Genomic DNA, 17799 nt, shown 5'->3' with positions numbered 1-17799 from the left:
AAATCACTTCTGGCTAGGCGCAATGGCTCATGCATGTAATCCCAGCACTTTGGGAGGCCAAGGCAGGAGAATTGTTTGAGGCCAGGAGTTCAAGACCAGCCTGGTCAACAGAACAAGAAGCTGCCCCTACTTTTTAAAAAAAAAAAAAAAAAAAAAAAAGTCTATAATGAATTAAAGAAAACAAGCATTTTTATAGTGGCTTTCATTCATAACATAGGACTAAAATGTATTTAATCATTTTAGAAGATACACTGGGAGAATAAGGTAAAACTAATTAGCAGATTATTTTCTGTTTGGCTGACTGATTGATTACCTGTTACCTTCTTAGGCCTCTTTGCACCTTCACGTGCCTTCAGTGCAATCTGACGAGCTGCTTCACAGTAAACACTCCCACCCACTTGACTCAAATCAGACTTCAGATGTCCTCAGGTACAAGTCTTTTACCCTTAACAATTTGTCACTGCAACTTTAAAAGAATATAATGTTGATTCTTATCTATTTTTCTCATTTTTGGCAAGAATTCACAGTTGTATATCACTGGATCTCTAAGCACTGCTATTCTAACATGAGTAATCTACTTTTGAGGATAATTTTTATGGAAATTGCTTCTTTCCCCTCAGGGACTCTCTGTTACACTCTTTTTAAAGGTGACTTTGAGTCTTAAATGCCATAATTGAAAACTGCTTCCAAAATCTAGATTGGAAATAGATACATGACTTATGCAGTTTATTTACTTTTCAGGTTTGTTTTGGAACAGTACAATGCACTCTCCTGGCTAACCTGTGACCCTGCAATCCAGGACAGACGCTCATGTCTCCCAATTCATTTTGTGGTGCTGAATCAGTTATATAACTTTATTATGAATATGCTGTGATCTTCATTTGATGGAACTGTGCAAGAAAAGAACAAGGAAAAATGGATATTTCGCTGCAGGATTAAGTTACAATTATCTTCTCAGTGAAAGTTATTTGTGATGGGGTCTAATTCTTATTACTTCAACAAATATTGTTTTGACTTGGGGGGAGGGGCTATAACCCTGCTATTTTTCATTGACTCTACTGAACTCTTTAGGATGATGACTGATCATACAAAACGTATTATAACATTTTCGTAGCAAAATTAACCTTTTTTTTTCCAGTCACAGTATTTGTGAAAAGTAATGAGCCATAGTACCCAGTCATGTTAAATGAATATTAAAAGCATGGAGAGGAAACATGAGGAACAATGAATTTCAACATATGGCTTCAGAACATGAAGATGTTCTTGTATTGGATTATAGTATCTAGTATTCAAAAATGCCTGCATCTCTTATTTATTGTAAGTTTTTAAATGTATAAATTGTCTTATATTTCTTAACCTCTTTTATAAAAATTTTCCTAGAAGGTTTATACTGCCTTCTTGCTTTAAAGCAATTGGTCTAAAATATATGTAATCGTCTTAATTAAAAAGTTGCAGTAGGGTTGCTTTTAGAGTATTATTTTTTTGTAAGGGGGTGGGTGGGACAGTAAATTTGTATTGTCTCGATGTACAGTTTAACGGGGATAGAGGGGGAATAATGTCCATACCATTGTGTGTGGAGGATTTACAGCTAAGCTGTAGTTGCAGAGTACATGTACAGTAATGAAGTTCACTGTGTTTATAAATTGAAAAGGTACCAGGTCTTACAGCATTTTATATATCACATCTTTACAGAATAACATGATGGCAATATACAAGTGGTATTGTTAGGTGGTTTAACTTAGAATAAAATGAGAATTCTTCAGTTATATTTTGTACTATGGTTTAGGGCTATGACTAATATTTCAGGCCATTTCCAGTGCAAGAAACTTAGTTTTACAAGAAAAACCATTTGCTACTGAATGCTTAAACTAATTTTGGTGTTTAATGTTACATGCTTAAATTTTTTTCAGTTTTAACAGTGGCACATTTAGGCATGGGACTATTATTATGAAATTTATTTTCAGGATCTGCTATAAGGTTGAAATTTAGCCCAGCTCTAGGCATTTTACAAATTATTTTACAAGCAGTCACTCTTGATTGTTTGACTTTTTTTTTAAATTAAAGATTGGGAATGTATGTGAGAGTATGCATATGTATGGGTGTGTGTGTGTGCGCGCAATCAAACTGTGGTGTAAATAGATTCTCAGTGAATTCTGGTATTCAGACTCTATTCCACTAGTGAAAGAACCATTTTCTAAACTTCCCTTGCCTTTTTTATTTATTTAATTTTCTTGGTTTGGAGATGTCAGTCCCAAACACCAGAGTCTGTACTTTTCTATAACACAGCTCAGATTAAGGTAGGGCATATGCCAAGGAGGTTCTCACCTCCCTAAAGAAGGGACTTGAATTTTAGGGACTTTAATTCACCCCTCCTTCAATACAACTTTCCCCCTTCTTGTTTGCACATGCCAAGATAACTGCTTTTATGCAGGGTGTACCCCCTTGAAAAATCCTTTCTACAGTGCTGCTCACAAAAGAGCCCAAGTTCGCCTCCTACCTGCATTGCTGACTTGAATTCACAGTCGCCGAGTCTACCTATCTTTCTTGGAAGCAGTCTAGCAAAATTTCTATTTGTACGTTCACTAATTATCTACAAGGACAAAATCAGTTGTATTTACAAAACTCTATTTCAGTGGGGTTTTTTTGGTTTTTTGGTTGTTTTTTTTTTTTTTTACTGAAACTTGTTTTGTGAATACTCTATGCTTAGAATTAAATATCACTTTCTTATGAACGATACAACTTCTTCAGATTGTGTATATGAAAACATTAGCAAGTCTTGTTTTTTCTATGAAGCAAACACAATTGACAAAGGTTTTCAATCATTTCTTCAAAACTATAATGCAATTCCAATGGTCAGCATATTTTGATATTAAATTTAAAGATCACCTCTCTGCATTTGTTTTTAAATTATGCTAACACACCACACATTATTTTGGTATGTTTTGTTCTGTACTTTCTTTAAAAAAAAAAACAAAAAAAACCAAAAACTTGTCTGAGATTTGAAGGAAAATATGCTTATTTGGAATTTCCATAAAAAGAGTATCCTTTTTATATACTTAATAGTGACTTTACAAAATAAAAGTTATATTCTCAGTTTAAAATCACTAACCTGTGGTAACCACACCTCAGATTGAAAGTAGATTTAAAATTATTCCCTGACAGATTATTTAATGTGGAGCCATAAGGAGGGAACCCAGTATACAATTATTTTTTATTTGGGAATCAGGGAATAGTTCCCAAATATACAATATTTATTGATAAGATTTTTTTTTTTCCCCTTCATATATCCACTCACACTCAATAGAAAGTTATTAAATAATCATTAGAAAAGCTCATAGACTTATTTGAGAAATTAAGCCTCGTGCAGGATGATGGATTTGACTTACTAGTGTACTGTCACAGACAAGTATGGGTAGTTTTGTTTAAATAGGTAAGCAAAATATTATGCTTTTTAGCAGTGGATTACCAACACCTTGACTTCTTTGTTACAGTGCTAACATCTTTTTTTGTGTGTAGTTATCCATGATTATTAAGCAGGGTGGAAGTTCAGTATTTTGTCATTTAAAAAGATTAGTTATATAATGTCTGCTTCCAGCCAGTGAGAAACATCTAGCCATACCTTTCTTATGCAAGCCATTCAGTTATCAGGACTGTGAATTAACACTGTATGAATAAATTTCTGTACACCTTTTTGTTTGGCCAGAAGGCCACCAAGTGTACTTATATGTAATCCTTAAATTTTAAAATAGCTGTAATTTTTAAATATTTCTAAACTTTTCTTAAACCACTAAAATTAAGCTCTTACTACTTAGTCAACTATCCTCAGCTGTATTCGTACTCAATTGTCAGTATGGCACAGATTACTGTATTAAAATATTCTCCTTTCGTCTTCATACTTACCTTCTGGAGGTAATTTTTTAACTTAATGTGTTACTACAAAGATTTGCAGATCTTTAATCAAGCACTATGTTAATACTGTAATATCAGAATACTATGTTGCATTATTTAAAATGTTCAAATTGAATAGATTAAAAAGTTTTTAAATGCTATTGCATCATATAATTTGCTATTCATCCACTATGGCATTGCATATCAATCAGTTAATACACTTAATGTTGCATGAGTAATATTTTGGTCTGGGTTTCCTCTTAAGATTTTAGTTCGTCTGAATTAAGGAAAAATGTTTTTAATATACATTCTTATTTTGTCCCACCCCTCCAAAAATGAGCTGGAAATCTTAACTTTTTGGGTTTTTTTTTTTGTTTGTTTTTTGGTTTTTTTTTTTGGTATTTTAATGGGCCCAGAACTGTGGTTTAAATTTTTATGTATGTATTTTCTTTTTTGTGGAGTATAAATTTAAAAACTGGATTTGGGACCTAAAATACTCCTCAGGTTGATGTATTCATGAAGTTTTAAAACAGCTTTAGTTTTCAAAGTAAACTGGATATGTGGACCTTAAAGTTATTGAGTTTAAGCTACAAATTGTAACGTCATTACTGGACATGTCAGCATCAACCCTCTCAAAATAGCTTGGTCACTTTATGAAGGGGCGTTTTAAAGTTGTTGTTTAGCAGTGACATTTAATATGGTCCAATTGCTTTTCTTTTTAACGTGACAAAAAGAGAATAAGGAACAAACACTATTGCTGCCGAATGCCATAACACTGAGTTGTACAAATTGTGATTGAGGAAATGAAAAGGTTTATACTTTTTAAAAAAAAAAACAAAAACAAAAAACAAAACTTCAAATGGAATAAATTATTCATGAAGCCTTCATTGTTGTGTCTTATTCTGTTGAAAATATTTGCATATTAAATTTGTGCAAAATTAGTAGCAATATTTTTGTGTCATTATAAATGGAAAGGGACAGCCTCGAAACTGATTAATGGTCTTTTACCTAATTTCTCTGAAGTATTTTAAAAAGGATTTTAATCACATAAAAATGTACAGTATGTAGAATAATTGTATATTTTATACCTACCAATTCCTTGTAGGCTGGCCAATTAGGTATTGTCTAGTCCAAACAAGCTACCTTCAAATATTTAAAGCTTAGCCGTATCCTATTTTTATTCGATCATAAGAATAATGTTCAGAAATGAGTAATCCATCAAAAGTAGCTCTGCCCATGTTCTGTAAGCACACATTTAAAATATTTTTGTCCAGACTTAAGCCAAGTAAGGACATACCTCAAAATTATTGTGATCATTTTGAAATAGTTTTTGCTACAAAAATTTTAAAAATTATCCTTTAAAAGGAGTTGTATGTTGTTTGAACTGCCTATCCTCAGTTATTTTCTGTCTGACAGATCTTTAATCAAGCACTATTATATTACCTCTGGTTTGTTTCTACCTTTTTTTTTTTTTTTTTTTACTATAGTGAAAAATCAAGGGTTTTTTTTGTTTGTTTGTTTGTTTGTTTTTTGTTTTGAGACGGAGTCTTCCTCTGTCGCCCAGGCTGGAGTGCAGTAGTGCGATCTCAGCTCACTGCAAACTCTGCCTCCCGGGTTCACGCCATTCTGCTGCTTCAGTCTCCCGAGTAGCTGGGACTACAGGCGCCCGCCACCACACCCGGCTAATTTTTTGTATTTTCGGTAGAGACGGGGTTTCGCTGTGTTTGCCAGGATGGTCTTGATCTCCTGACCTCATGATCCGCCTGCCAAAGTGCTGGGATTACAGGCGTGAGCCACCACGCCCAGCCCAAGCTTTTTTTTAAAGGGGATGTATTCACTTGTACAACTACACACATGGACATTTTTATTTTAAACTTCAAAATATATGAAAGTTTAGGAAACGGGGAAAAAAAATTTCAGCTGCAGCTACAATAGAGTACCATTATGTATTAGTACATTGATAATTTCGGTACATTTGAAAATTTGGAATACCAAACAATCATAGCTCACTGCAGCCCTGAACTGGCCACAAGCAGTCCTCCTTGCCTCAGCCTTCTGAGTAGCTGGGACTTCAGGTGCATGCCAACACGCCTGGCTAGTTTTATTTTTTGTAGAGATGGGATCTCGCTATATTGCCCGAGTCTCAAACTCCTGGCCTCAAGCCATTCCCCTCGCTTTGGCCTCCCGAAGCTTTAAGAATACAGTCATGATCTGCTGCCCTACCTGGCTAAATCTGCCTTGAATGTATTCCTGAGGTGTCTGTTCTGTTATTCTGCTTTTGCCAATATCTTCCTCTTTACTGTAGGGGAGTTACCAATACTGGACTGAAGATTAAGAACCTCTACCCTTAGTGTACTACAGCTATAACCAGAAATTCTGCTTGAGATTAATAGAAATTGATACTGTTAGAGCTTGGTTTTTTGTCTTTTCCTTCTAGAGCAACCCAACAGAACTGTCAAAATTTTCTGATCTTCTGTAAAGTTTAAAGGCTAGGCCGGGCGCAGTAGTTCACTCCTGTAATTCTAGCACTATGGGAGGCTGAGGCGGGCGGATCACCTGAGGTTGGGAGTTTGAGATCATCCTGACCAATATGGTGAAAACCCACTACTAAAAATACAAAAAATAGCCAGGCTGTGTTGGCTTGCACCTGTAATCTCAGCTACTCGGTAGGCTGAAGCGGGAGAATTGCTTGAACCCAGGAGGCGGAGGTTGCAGTGAGCCGACATCATACCACTGCACTCCAGCCTGGGCGACAGAGCGAGAAGATCCTGTCTCAAAAAAAAAAAAAAAAAAGGTTTAAAGGCTGAAGCTTTAAAGACTCCCTTATTTTGTTCCTACCTACTACAGAGAAAAAAAATCAAAGTGATAAATTTAAATCATGCCACGTGTCCAAGCCACATAATGTCTTACAGACTTGCATTCAGAATGCGTGAGTTTAAGTCTTGGTTTTGTCATTTTCTTTTTGTTTGGAGCATATCATCACTAAAACCAACTTTCTCCTACAAAAACCACTTGGTCCCTAGAGAACAACTGCTTGTCCTTTGTCACTGTGCATGCCACTGCCATCTATCCTGTTGTGCAAACTATAAACTCTTCCTTGTAACCATTCATCAAAAACTATCAGTCTTGTGTACTGTCAAATATGTTCATTTTATTTCTGCTGTCCTGATCTTAGTCTAAATTAGCATTATCCATTGCTATATAACATATTAGATAAAATGACCTTATCTGAGTGGACCATTGCAATAGATAGGTACTCCTATCTGATCTCTACACTCACTGTGGTCCTTGGTAGCTGAAAACCTTTAGCAGCTGCTACTTGCTCTAAAGATGGATACAGTCTCAAAATGGGCCTCTCTACTCTGTTTTCCTCCTTGCTTTTCAGGCATTTGAGTTCCTTGAAAGCCCCATGGATATTTTTTGCCTTAAAACCTCCACCTGATTTCCACATACACCTTTGCTTCAGATCAGGCTCCCTTGTTACACATGCTTATTGTAATACCCTAGATGGAGTCTTTGTAGTGGTTTTTTTCTTTCTGTCTGTCTTTCTTTTTTCTTTCTTTTCTTTTTGAGACAAAGTCTCGCTCTGTTGTCCAGGCTGGAGTGCAGTGGCACGATCTCTGCTCACTGCAACCTCTGCCTCCCGGGTTCAAGCAATATTCCTGCTTCAGCCTACCAGAGAGCTGGGACTATAGGCTCATGCTGCCACACCTGGCTAATTTTTTGTATTTTAGTAGAGATGGGGTTTGGCCATGTTGGCCAGGCTGGTCTTGAACTCCTGCCCTCAGGTGATCTCCCACCTCAGCCTCCCAAAGTGCTGGGATTACAGGCGTGAGCCACCGTGCCTGGCCAATTGTATGATTATTTGTCATCACCAGACAACTCTTTGAGGGCAGAAATTAGGTCTATTTTGCTTATCATTGTATCTCCAGAGTCCAACACAATGCCTAGCATTGGAGTAAGGTATTTAAACATTTTTTAAAAATTTTTTTAAAGAGACAGACTCTCCCTCTGTCGCCAGGCTGGGGTGCAGTGGCACCATCATGGCTCACTCTAACTAACCTCAACCTCTGGGCTCAAGCAGTCAGAACTACAGGCATGTGCTACCACATCTAACTAATTTTTGTATTTTTTATGGAGATGGAGGTCTCGCCATGTTCCCCGGCTGGTCTTGGACTCCTGGCCTCAAGCAGTCCTCCCATCTTGGCCTCCCAAAGTGCTGGGATTACAGGCGTGAGCCACTGTGCCTGGCCGACTTGAATATTTTTGAATAAAAGCATTTTTGAATTGAGTTTTTGTGATAAAACACCTCAAACTACAGAACTCGACTGAAGTGTGTTTTGCAAATACTTTTAATGAAGTTATAAAATTCTAACTACTTGGGACTCATTTTAATATTAAAAGTAGTTTAGGATCATTGGATTAGGATTCCTCTATTAGGTTTGCCACATTTGTGAACTTGGGCAAAACACTTAACCTCTTGAAGTCACAAGTTGTTCATTTGTAAATGAACATGATAACTATATCTTTCTAATCAGCTTTGTTAACCTCAAAGGAAATTGCAAACAAAATTTTGAAAATTATGAAATATTAGCTGGGTGTGGTGGTGCACACCTGTAGCCCCAGTTACTCAGGGAGGCTGAGGTGGGAGCATCACTCGAGCCTAGAAAGTCGAGGGTGTAGTGGGCCATGATCGTACAACTGCACTCCAGCCTTGGCGATGGAGTGAGACCCTGTCTCAAAAAAAATTTATAAAAGTGTGAGGGGTGATTGTTTAATACTTATGCTCTCTAGAAGAGCCAAATTCAGAATAAACTAAGGTTTACAAGAGAATGTCTACTTGGAAACATGTGAACATAATAGATGGATAATTAAAGGCAACAAAAAGGACTTTTAAATATGTTCCAATAAGAGTAAGGATGGGTAAGATACAAAAAGTATTTAGACCTGACCGGACACAGTGGCTCATGCCTGTAATCCCAGCACTTTGGGAGGCCAAGGCGGGAGGATCACTTGAGGTCAGGAGTTCAAGACAAGCCTGGGAAAAAAAAAAAAAATTAGCCGGGCGTGGTGGCAGGCATCTGTAGTCCCAGCTAGTCAGGAGCCTATGGCAAGGGAATCGCTCGTACCCAGGAGCTGGAGGTTGCAGTGAGCCGAGATCGAGCCGCTGCACTCCAGCCTGGGTGACAGAGTGAGACTCTGTCTCAAAAAAAAAAAAAAAATAAGAGCTCTTCAGATTTACCTCCCTTCTGTCCCTAGCCCTACCCCTCCACCCCCAGATCAGCTTGGGTCTTCAAGCTTTAAATAACATGCTTATGATAGAATTCAAACCAAAGATAGTTAACAGATTTCAAGGAGCTAGTTAGTTGCTCAAGTCTCTGGATCCACAAGAATTACATCTTGGGTGCTGAAGGAACTTGCAGATATGATTTCAGAAATGGTGTGGGAAACGAAAAGGTCCTGCCAACTTGAAAATGAGCAACTTTCTCAGTTTTAGTTTTTTTAATGTAGGTCCCAGAAATTCTTTTTTTTTGAGATGGAGTCTCACTCTGTCACCCAAGCTGGAGTGCAGTAGTGCAACCTCAGCTTGCTGCAACCTCCACCTCCCAGGTTCAAGAGATTCTTCTGCCTCAGCCTCTTGAGTAGCTGGGATTACAGGCGCCTGCCACCACGCCCCGCTAATTTTTGTGTATTTTTAGTAGAGATGGGGTTTCACCATGTTTGCCAGGCTGGTTTTGAACTCCTGACCTCAAGTGATCCACCCGCCTCGGCCTCCCAAAGTGCTAGGATTACAGAATTGAGCCACCGTGCCCGGTCAGGTCCCAGAAATTCTAACAAATTTACCTAACTTTACCAACAAGTTCATTAGAAGCTGGCATAGTTTCACTAAAACACTGTTTGTATAGTAAAATAATTTACTATACACTAGTTACGAGATACAAATCTCTAGCCAGGCATGGTGGCTCACGCCTGTAATCCCAGTACTTTGGGAGGGCGAGGCAGGTGGATCACTTGAGGTCAGGGGTTCGAGACTAGCCTGGGCAAAATGGTGACACCCCCTCTCTACTACAATTACAAAAAAATTAGCCGGGTGTGGTGACATGTGCCTGTAATCCCAGCTACTCAGAAGGCTGAGGCAGGAAAATCACTTGAATCCAGGAGGCGGAGCTGCTGTGAACCGAGATCATGTCACTGCATTCCAGCCTGGGTGACACAGTGAGACCCTGTAAAAAAAAAAAAAAAAAAAAGAAAGGAGATACAAACCTCTGACCTTAAGCCTTCAGTCTATTTGGAAACACACTTATATAAACATAATTAGTTCTACAAGTCCTCTAAAGTGCTATGAATAACAATGCAGTACATACCTAAAAGAGAGTAACTGGAATCAATCTCTTATTTAATTTTATTTTATTTTACTTTATTTATTATTATTATTTTTTAGAGACGGAGTCTCGCTCTGTCACCCAGGGTGGAGTACAGTGGCGCAATGTCAGCTCACAGCAAGCTCTGCCTCCCGGGGTCACGGCATTCTCCTGACTCAGCCTCCCGAGTAGCTGAGACTACAGGAGCCTGCCACCATGCCCGGCTAATTTTTTTGTATTTTTAGTAGAGACGGAGTTTCACTGCATTAGCCAGGATGGTCTCGATCTCCTGACCTTGTGATTCGCTCACCTCGGCCTCTCAGAGTGCTGGGATTACAGGCATGAGCCACCATGCCTGGCCCTCATCTTTTATTTTGACAGTGTTGATAAACTGATTTATGAGAATGAACATTCAGCAGGTTATTTAGTAAAATTCCATGGTATTTTTTTTTTTTTTAACTTTTAGGTTTAGGGGTACATGTGAAGGTTTGTTATATGGGTAAACTTTTGTCGTGGGGGTTTGTTGTACAGATTATTTCATCACTCAGGTATTAAACCTAGTTTCCAATAGTTATTTTTTCTTCTCCTCACCCTCCTTCCACCCCCACCCTCCACCCTCAAGTGGACCCTATTGTGTGTTGTTCCCTTCTTTGTGTCGATGAGTTCTCATCATTCAGCTACCACTTTTAAGTGAGAACACATGGTATTTGGTGTTCTGTTCCTGCATTAGCTTACTAAGGATAACAGCCTCCAGCTCCATCCATGTTCCTGCAGAAGACATGATCTCATTCTTTTTTTATGACTGCCCAGTATTCCACGGTATATATGTATACATTTTCTTTATCCAATCTGTCATTTATGGGCATTTAGATCGATTCTGTGTCTTTGCTACTGTGAACAGTGCTGCAATGAACATTCACATACATGTGTCTTTATGGTAGAATGGTTTATATTCCTCTGGGTATATAACCAGTAATGGGATTGATGGGTCAAATGGTATTTCGAGCTCTTTGAGGAACTGCCACACTACTTTTCACATTGTTGAATTAATTTATACTCCTACCAACAGTGTGTAAGTGTTGCCTTTTCTCTGCAATCTTGCCAGCATCTCTTCTTCTTTGGCATTAAAAAAAAAAAAAAAGAAATTGCAGCCAGGCACGGTGGCTCATGCCTCTAATCCCAGCACTTTGGGAAGCCAAGGCAGGTGGATCACTGGGAGTTTGATACCAGCCTGGGCAACATGGTGAAACCTCGTCTTTACTAAAAATACAAAAAAAAAAAATTAGCTGGGCATGGTGGCGCACGCCTGTAATCCCAGCTACTCAGGAGGCTGAGGCAGAAGAATCACTTGAACCTAGGAGGTGGAGGTTGCAGAGAGCCGAGATTGCACCATTGCACTCCAGCCTGGATGACAGAGCCAGACTCCATCTCAAAAAAAAAAAAAGAAAAGAAAAGAAAAGAAAAAAAAGGCCGGGCACGGTGGCTCACGCCTGTAATCCCAGCACTTTGGGAGGCCAAGGCAGGCAGATAACGAGGTCCAGAGATTGAGACCATCCTGGCCAACATGGTGAAACCCTGTCTCTACTAAAAATACAAAAAATTAGCCGGGCGTGGTGCGGGCGCCTGTAGTCCCAGCTACAGATCGCGCCACTACACTCCAACCTGTGCGACAGAGCGAGACTCCGTCTCAAAATAATAATAATAATCATCATCATCATCATCTTTGTATCGTTCTAATTGTAGTATATGTGCTGCCAAAGTGATCACTATTTTTTGACTTTTAAAAAACACTCATTCTGACTGGTGTGAGATATCTCATTGTGGTTTTGATTTGCATTTCTCTAATGCTCAGTGATATTTACCTTTTTTTCATATGCTTGTTGGCCACCTGTATGTCTTCTTTTGAAAAGCAGCTGGTTCTTTGCCCACTTTTTTTTTTTTTTTTTAGACTGAATCTCACTCTGTCGCCCAGGGTGGGGTGCAGTGGCATGATCTCGGCTCACTGCAACCTCCACCTCCCGGGTTCAAGCAATTCTTTTGCATCAACCTCCCGAGTAGCTGGGATTACAGGCGCATGCCACCATGCCCAGCTAATTTTTTTTTTTTTTTTTTTTTGTATTTTCAGTAGAAACGGGGTTTCACCGTGTTGGCCAGGCTGGTCTCGAACTGCTGACCTTGTGATCCGCCTGCCTCGTTCTCCCAAAGTGCTGGGATTACAGGCGTGAGCTACAGCGCCCGGCCTCTTTGCCCACTTTTTAACGGGGTTGTCTTTTTTTTTTTTTTTTTTTGATGGAGTTTCGCTTTTGTTGCCCAGGCCAGAGTGCAATGGCACAATCTCGGCTCACCGCAACCTCTCCCTCCCTGGTTCAAGCGATTTTTCTGCCTCATCCTCCCGAGTAGCTGGAATTACAGGCATGCGCCACCATACCTGGCTAATTTTGTATTTTTAGTAGAGACGAGATTTCTCCATGTTGGTCAGGCTGGTCTCGAACTCTCGACCTCAGGTGATCCACCTGCCTCGGCCTCCTAAAGTGCTGGGATTACAGCTGTAAGCCACCGTGCCCAGCCAGAACTGTCTTTCTCTTCTACATTTTTTTTTTTTTCAGTTTCTTATAGATGCTGGATGTTACACATTTGTCAGAAGTCACAGAAGACACAAAGGGAAAAACATCCCATGCTGATGGATAGGAGGAATCAATATCATTAAAATAGCCATACTTCCCAAAGCAATTTACAGATTCAGTGCTATTCCTATCAAACTACCAATGACATTCTTCACAGAACTAGAAAAAGCTATTGTAAAATTTGTATGGAACCAAAAAAGAGCCCGAATAGCCGAGGTAATCCTAAGCAAAAAGAACAAAGCTGGAGGCATCATGTTACCCGACTTCAAACTATGCTATGGGGCTACAGTAACCAAAATAGCCTGGTACTGGTACAAAGACAGCCACATAGACCAATGGAACAGAATAGAGAGCCCAGAAAAAAAGGCCACACATCTACGACCATCTGATCTTTAACAAAGCTGTCAGAAACAAGCAATGGGGAAAATACTCCCTATTCAATAAATGGTGCTGGGATAATTGGCTAGTCCTATGCAGAAGATTGAAGCTGGACCCATTCCTTACACCACAAAATCAACTCAAGATGGATTAAAGACTTAAACATAAACCCCCAAGTTATAAAAATCCTGGAACACAACCTAGGCAATACTATTCTGGACATAGGAACAGGCAAAGATTTTATAATAAAGACACAAAAACCAATTGCAACAAAAGCAAAAAATGACAAATGGGATCTAATTAAACTTAAAAGCTTCTGCACAGTAAAAGAAACTATTAACAGAGTAAACAGATAACCTGCAGAATGGGAGGATATTTGCAAACTATGCATCATGGTATCTTTATGCTTGAATCTTTAATTCAACAAAGCAATGTTAAGTGTCGTACTGTGCCTTTGGCAAGGAACTAAAATATGGTCCCTGCTCTCAAAATACTTGCTAGTGGGAGAGACAGAGAAGTTCTTCTTTTTTTTTTTTTGAGACGGAGTCTCGCTGTGTTGCCCAGGCTGGAGTGCAGTGGCGCGATCTCGGCTCACTGCAAACTCCGCCTCCCGAGTAGCTGGGACTACAGGCGTCCGCCACCACGCCTGGCTAATTTTTTTGTATTTTCAGTAGAGACGGGGTTTCACCGTGTTCGCCAGGATGGTCTCGATCTCCTGACCTCGCAATCCGCCCGGCTCGGCCTCCCAAAGCGCTGGGATTACAGGCGTGAGCCACCGCGCCGGCCGAGACAGAGAAGTTCTAACAATTACAATACAATGTGTTAAGTAGTATGGCTGAAGGAAGCAAAAGGTGCCTTGAGAGCACAGAATAGGGATACCTGGTTAGTGAAGGGGTAGGTGGTGTGTCAGGGAAAGGTCTCTTAGCAAGGGAACACTGGAAGTGAGACTTAAAGGACACTTAGGAGTTTGCATTAAGGAAGAGATCGAAAAGCATTCTAGATAGGAGGAACTGTGATGAGAAGGTCCAAGAATATTGAGAAGGTTTTGAGACATAAACAGTTCAAACTGACTAAAACGGCACCATGGTGGGATATGGCAGGAGTCCAAGCTAGAGTTTTAAGTCAGACCATAAAAATCTGTTTTTGGGTCGGGTGCAGTGACTCATGCCCGGAATCTCAGCACTTTGGGAAGCTAAGGTGGGCAGATCACCTGAGGTCAAGAGTTTGAGACCAGCCTGGCCAACATGGTGAAAACCCATCTCTACTGAAAATATCCAAAAAAATTTAGCCAGGCGTGGTGGCAGGCGCCTGTAATCCCAGCTACTCAGGAGGCAGGGGCAGGAGAATTGCTTGAACCCAAGAGGCAGAGGTTGCAGTGAGCTGAGATTACACCACTGCACTCCAGCCTGGGCGACAGAGTGAGACTCCATATCAAAGAAAAAAATCCCTCTTTGGGCTGGGCGCAGTGGCTCACGCCTGTAATCCCAGCACTTTGGGAGGCCAAGCTGTGCAGATCACTTGAGGTCAGGAGACTGAGACCAGCCTGGCCAACATGGTGAAACCCCGTCTCTACTAAAAATACAAAACAATTTAGCTGGGCGTGGTGGCAGGTGCCTGTATTCCCAGCTACTTGGGAGGTTGAGGCAGGATAATTGCTTGAACCCGGGAGGCAGAGGTTGCAGTGAGCCAAGAGTGAGCCACTGCACTCCATCCTGGGCGACAGAGTGAGACTCTGTCTCAAAAAAATATAATCAATCATCAATCAGTTCTTTTAGTTCCATCCTAAGGAAATTGAACTTTATCCCAAAGAAGGGTAGTGTTTTAGTAGTTGGGCTGATTCATAAAACAGTCTCATACTCAAAGAGCCTTGATTGGTGGAGCTATGTCAACCTGGAGGGATGTCTCTAATGCTGAACTAGAAGCCTTGGCTGGACCCAATTCTATTCAATGTTTTATCCATAACATTAATGAAGATATGATCTGCTAAGCTAAAACAGATAGCCAGTGTAGAAGAGTCAAAGATCTTGACAGGCTGAAACATGAAAAAATTTTTTTAGATGGAGTCTCACTCTGTTGCCCAGGCTAGAGTGCGGTGGCGTGATCTCGGCTCAATGCAACCTCTGCCTCCCGGGTTCAAGTGATTCTCCTGCCTTAGCCTCCCAAGCAGCTGGGACTATAGGCACACACCACCACGCCCAATTAATTTTTGTATTTTTAGTAGAGACAGGGTTTCATCATATTGGCCAGGCTGGTCTTGAACTCCTGACCTTGTGATCCACCCGCCTCGGCCTCCCGAAGTGCTGGGATTACAGGCATGAGCCATCGTGCCCTCCGGAAAGACATCTTACAAGATAAAATAGTCACACTATAAAAAGTATTGTGTTGAGCAAAATGGAGCTAGATGTCTTCTGAGATCCTTGTGCTTCTGGAATTCTATGACTATTTCCAAATGACATTGGTATTCACCTTTTTATAGTTAGGTCTTCTAACTTTTGGAAGCTCAATTACTCTGCAATCTACATTAAGCTCCTGGTATACATGAAACATTGTAGATATTCTAATGTGTTTTTCTCTTTTTCTCATTACTCTGTTTCTCTCTTCCTCCAGTCTGACTGAAAAATAAAGTAGAAGAATAAAAGTAAGCTGGTCAAGCCAGGTGCAGTGGCTTGCTCCTGTAATCCTAGCACTTTGGTGGACTGAGGAGGGGGGCGGATGGCTTGAGTCCAGGAGTTAAAGACCAGCTTGGCCACATAATGAAACTCTGTCTCTAAAAAAAAATAGAAAAATTATCCAGGTGTGGTGACGCACAACCATAGTCTCAGTTACTTGGGAGGCTGAAGTGGGAGGATCACCTGAGCCCAGGAGGTTGAGGCTGTAGTGAGCCAAGATCGCTCGACTGCACTGCTGCTCTTTTCTTGAGAACTTGTTTCGAAAAGAAAAAAAAAGAGAGGCCGGGTATGGAGACTCATGACTGAAATCCCAGCACTTTGGGAGGCCTCAGCTGGGAAATCCCAGCTGAGGTCAGGAGTTCGAGACCAGCCTGGCCAACATGGTGAAACCCTGTCTCTATTAAAAATACAAAAAATTAGCCAGGCATTGTGGCGGGTGCCTGTAATCCCACCTACTCAGGAGGCTGAGGCAGGGGAATTGCTTGACCCTGGGAGGCGGAGGTTGCAGTGAGCCAAGATCACACCACTGCACTCCAGCCTGGGTGACAAAGTGAGACTCCGTCTCAAAAAAAAAAAAAAAAATTAGCCAAGTGTGGTGGTGCACGCCTATGGTCCCAGTTACTCAGGAGGCTGAGGTGGGAGGATTGCTTCAGCTTGGGAGGCAGAGGTTGCAGTGAGCTGAGATCATGCCACTGCACTCCAGCTTGGGCAACAGAGCGAGACTCTGTCTCAAAAAAAAAAAAAAAAAACCAAAAAACTTTTATTGGCAAACATTACAATGTTTCAATGATTATAAAGATTTTTGCTAAATTAATACAAGGGGGAGAGACTAGAGTCTAGGATGACTTTTAGGTTTCTGGCTTGAGCAACTCAAGGTGTTGGTGAACTAGAAGAGAAGGAGAGAGGGTCTTGGAGAAAGTATCAGCACTCATTATGTGACACTCCAGCCATCTCATTCAGGCTGGATGTGATTTTCTGTTTCTCCGTAGATCAAGATGGAGATACTGAATCTGCGTGTTGTTTCTCCATTAGTGAACAGAGGATCATAATTAGAGTTGGAAAGGATCTTTAAAATCACTTAGTTCATACCCACATCTTCCTCTTATTCATCCCTCCAACCAATGTTTGCATTGCCTTCACACTTTTCTTGTGAAATGATCATCCATGGAGATGAAATTGCTTACCCTCTCTCAATTTCCTCAATTGCAAAAGGCGAATAATATTATCTACCTCACAGGATTAAATCAGATAATATATATAAAGCATTTATTATAGTGCCTAGCAAGTGTTCAATAAATAAATCCCAAATATTAGCTTAAAAATGCCAGTGCAGTACAGTTTGCAATCCATTAATAGATTGTGAAATCAGTTTTAGTGTGCAGTGACAAGCAATTTTTTTAAAGAGAAGTAGAAAACATGTAGTGTGTGTGTTGTTATACAAAATATTTGTTTCCATGTAAATGTGGGTTTATGTTAAATATTTACATGTTTATATAGCATATAAATTTGTACACTTACACTTATTTTTGTATGTGGATATATACATATGTGTGTTCCGGGTCACAATGTGAAATGTATTACTCTGGGTCAGGTGGAATAAATTTTGAGAAGCATTGCAATACACAATTCTTTTCTTCCTTTGCTGATCTATGTTGAAAGCCGTATTTTTTTTTTTTTTTTTTTTTTTTTTTGAGACAGAGTCTTGCTCTGTCACCCAGGCTGGAGTGAGGTGGCATGATCTCTGCTCACTGAAACATCTGCTTCCTATGCTCAAGTGATTTTCCTGTCACAGCCTCCCAAGTAGCTGGGATTACAGGTGCCTGCCACCACGCCGGGGTAATTTATATATTTTTTGCAGAGTTGGGGTTTAGTTATGTT

At 40.1% G+C, this 17799-nt stretch overlaps 1 protein-coding gene across 1 annotated transcript in view; it reads left to right on the top strand.

Moving 5' to 3' along the window:
- MED13 (mediator complex subunit 13) overlaps positions 1-4775 on the top strand; it is a 124293-nt gene extending 119518 nt beyond the window's left edge. Inside the window, exons 29-30 of the mRNA XM_008011228.3 lie at positions 329-429; positions 742-4775. Coding sequence (XP_008009419.1) covers positions 329-429; positions 742-874 — 234 coding nt within the window. The 3' untranslated portion in view covers positions 875-4775. The remainder of the gene's footprint in view (positions 1-328; positions 430-741) is intronic.
- The last annotated feature ends 13024 nt before the right edge of the window (positions 4776-17799 follow it).

This window comes from Chlorocebus sabaeus, chromosome 16, assembly GCF_047675955.1.
Source record: "Chlorocebus sabaeus isolate Y175 chromosome 16, mChlSab1.0.hap1, whole genome shotgun sequence".
Classification (NCBI taxonomy): Eukaryota; Metazoa; Chordata; class Mammalia; order Primates; family Cercopithecidae; genus Chlorocebus; species Chlorocebus sabaeus.
The sequence above is the reverse complement of the archived record's forward strand: the minus strand, read 5'-3'. Positions and strand labels throughout refer to the sequence as shown.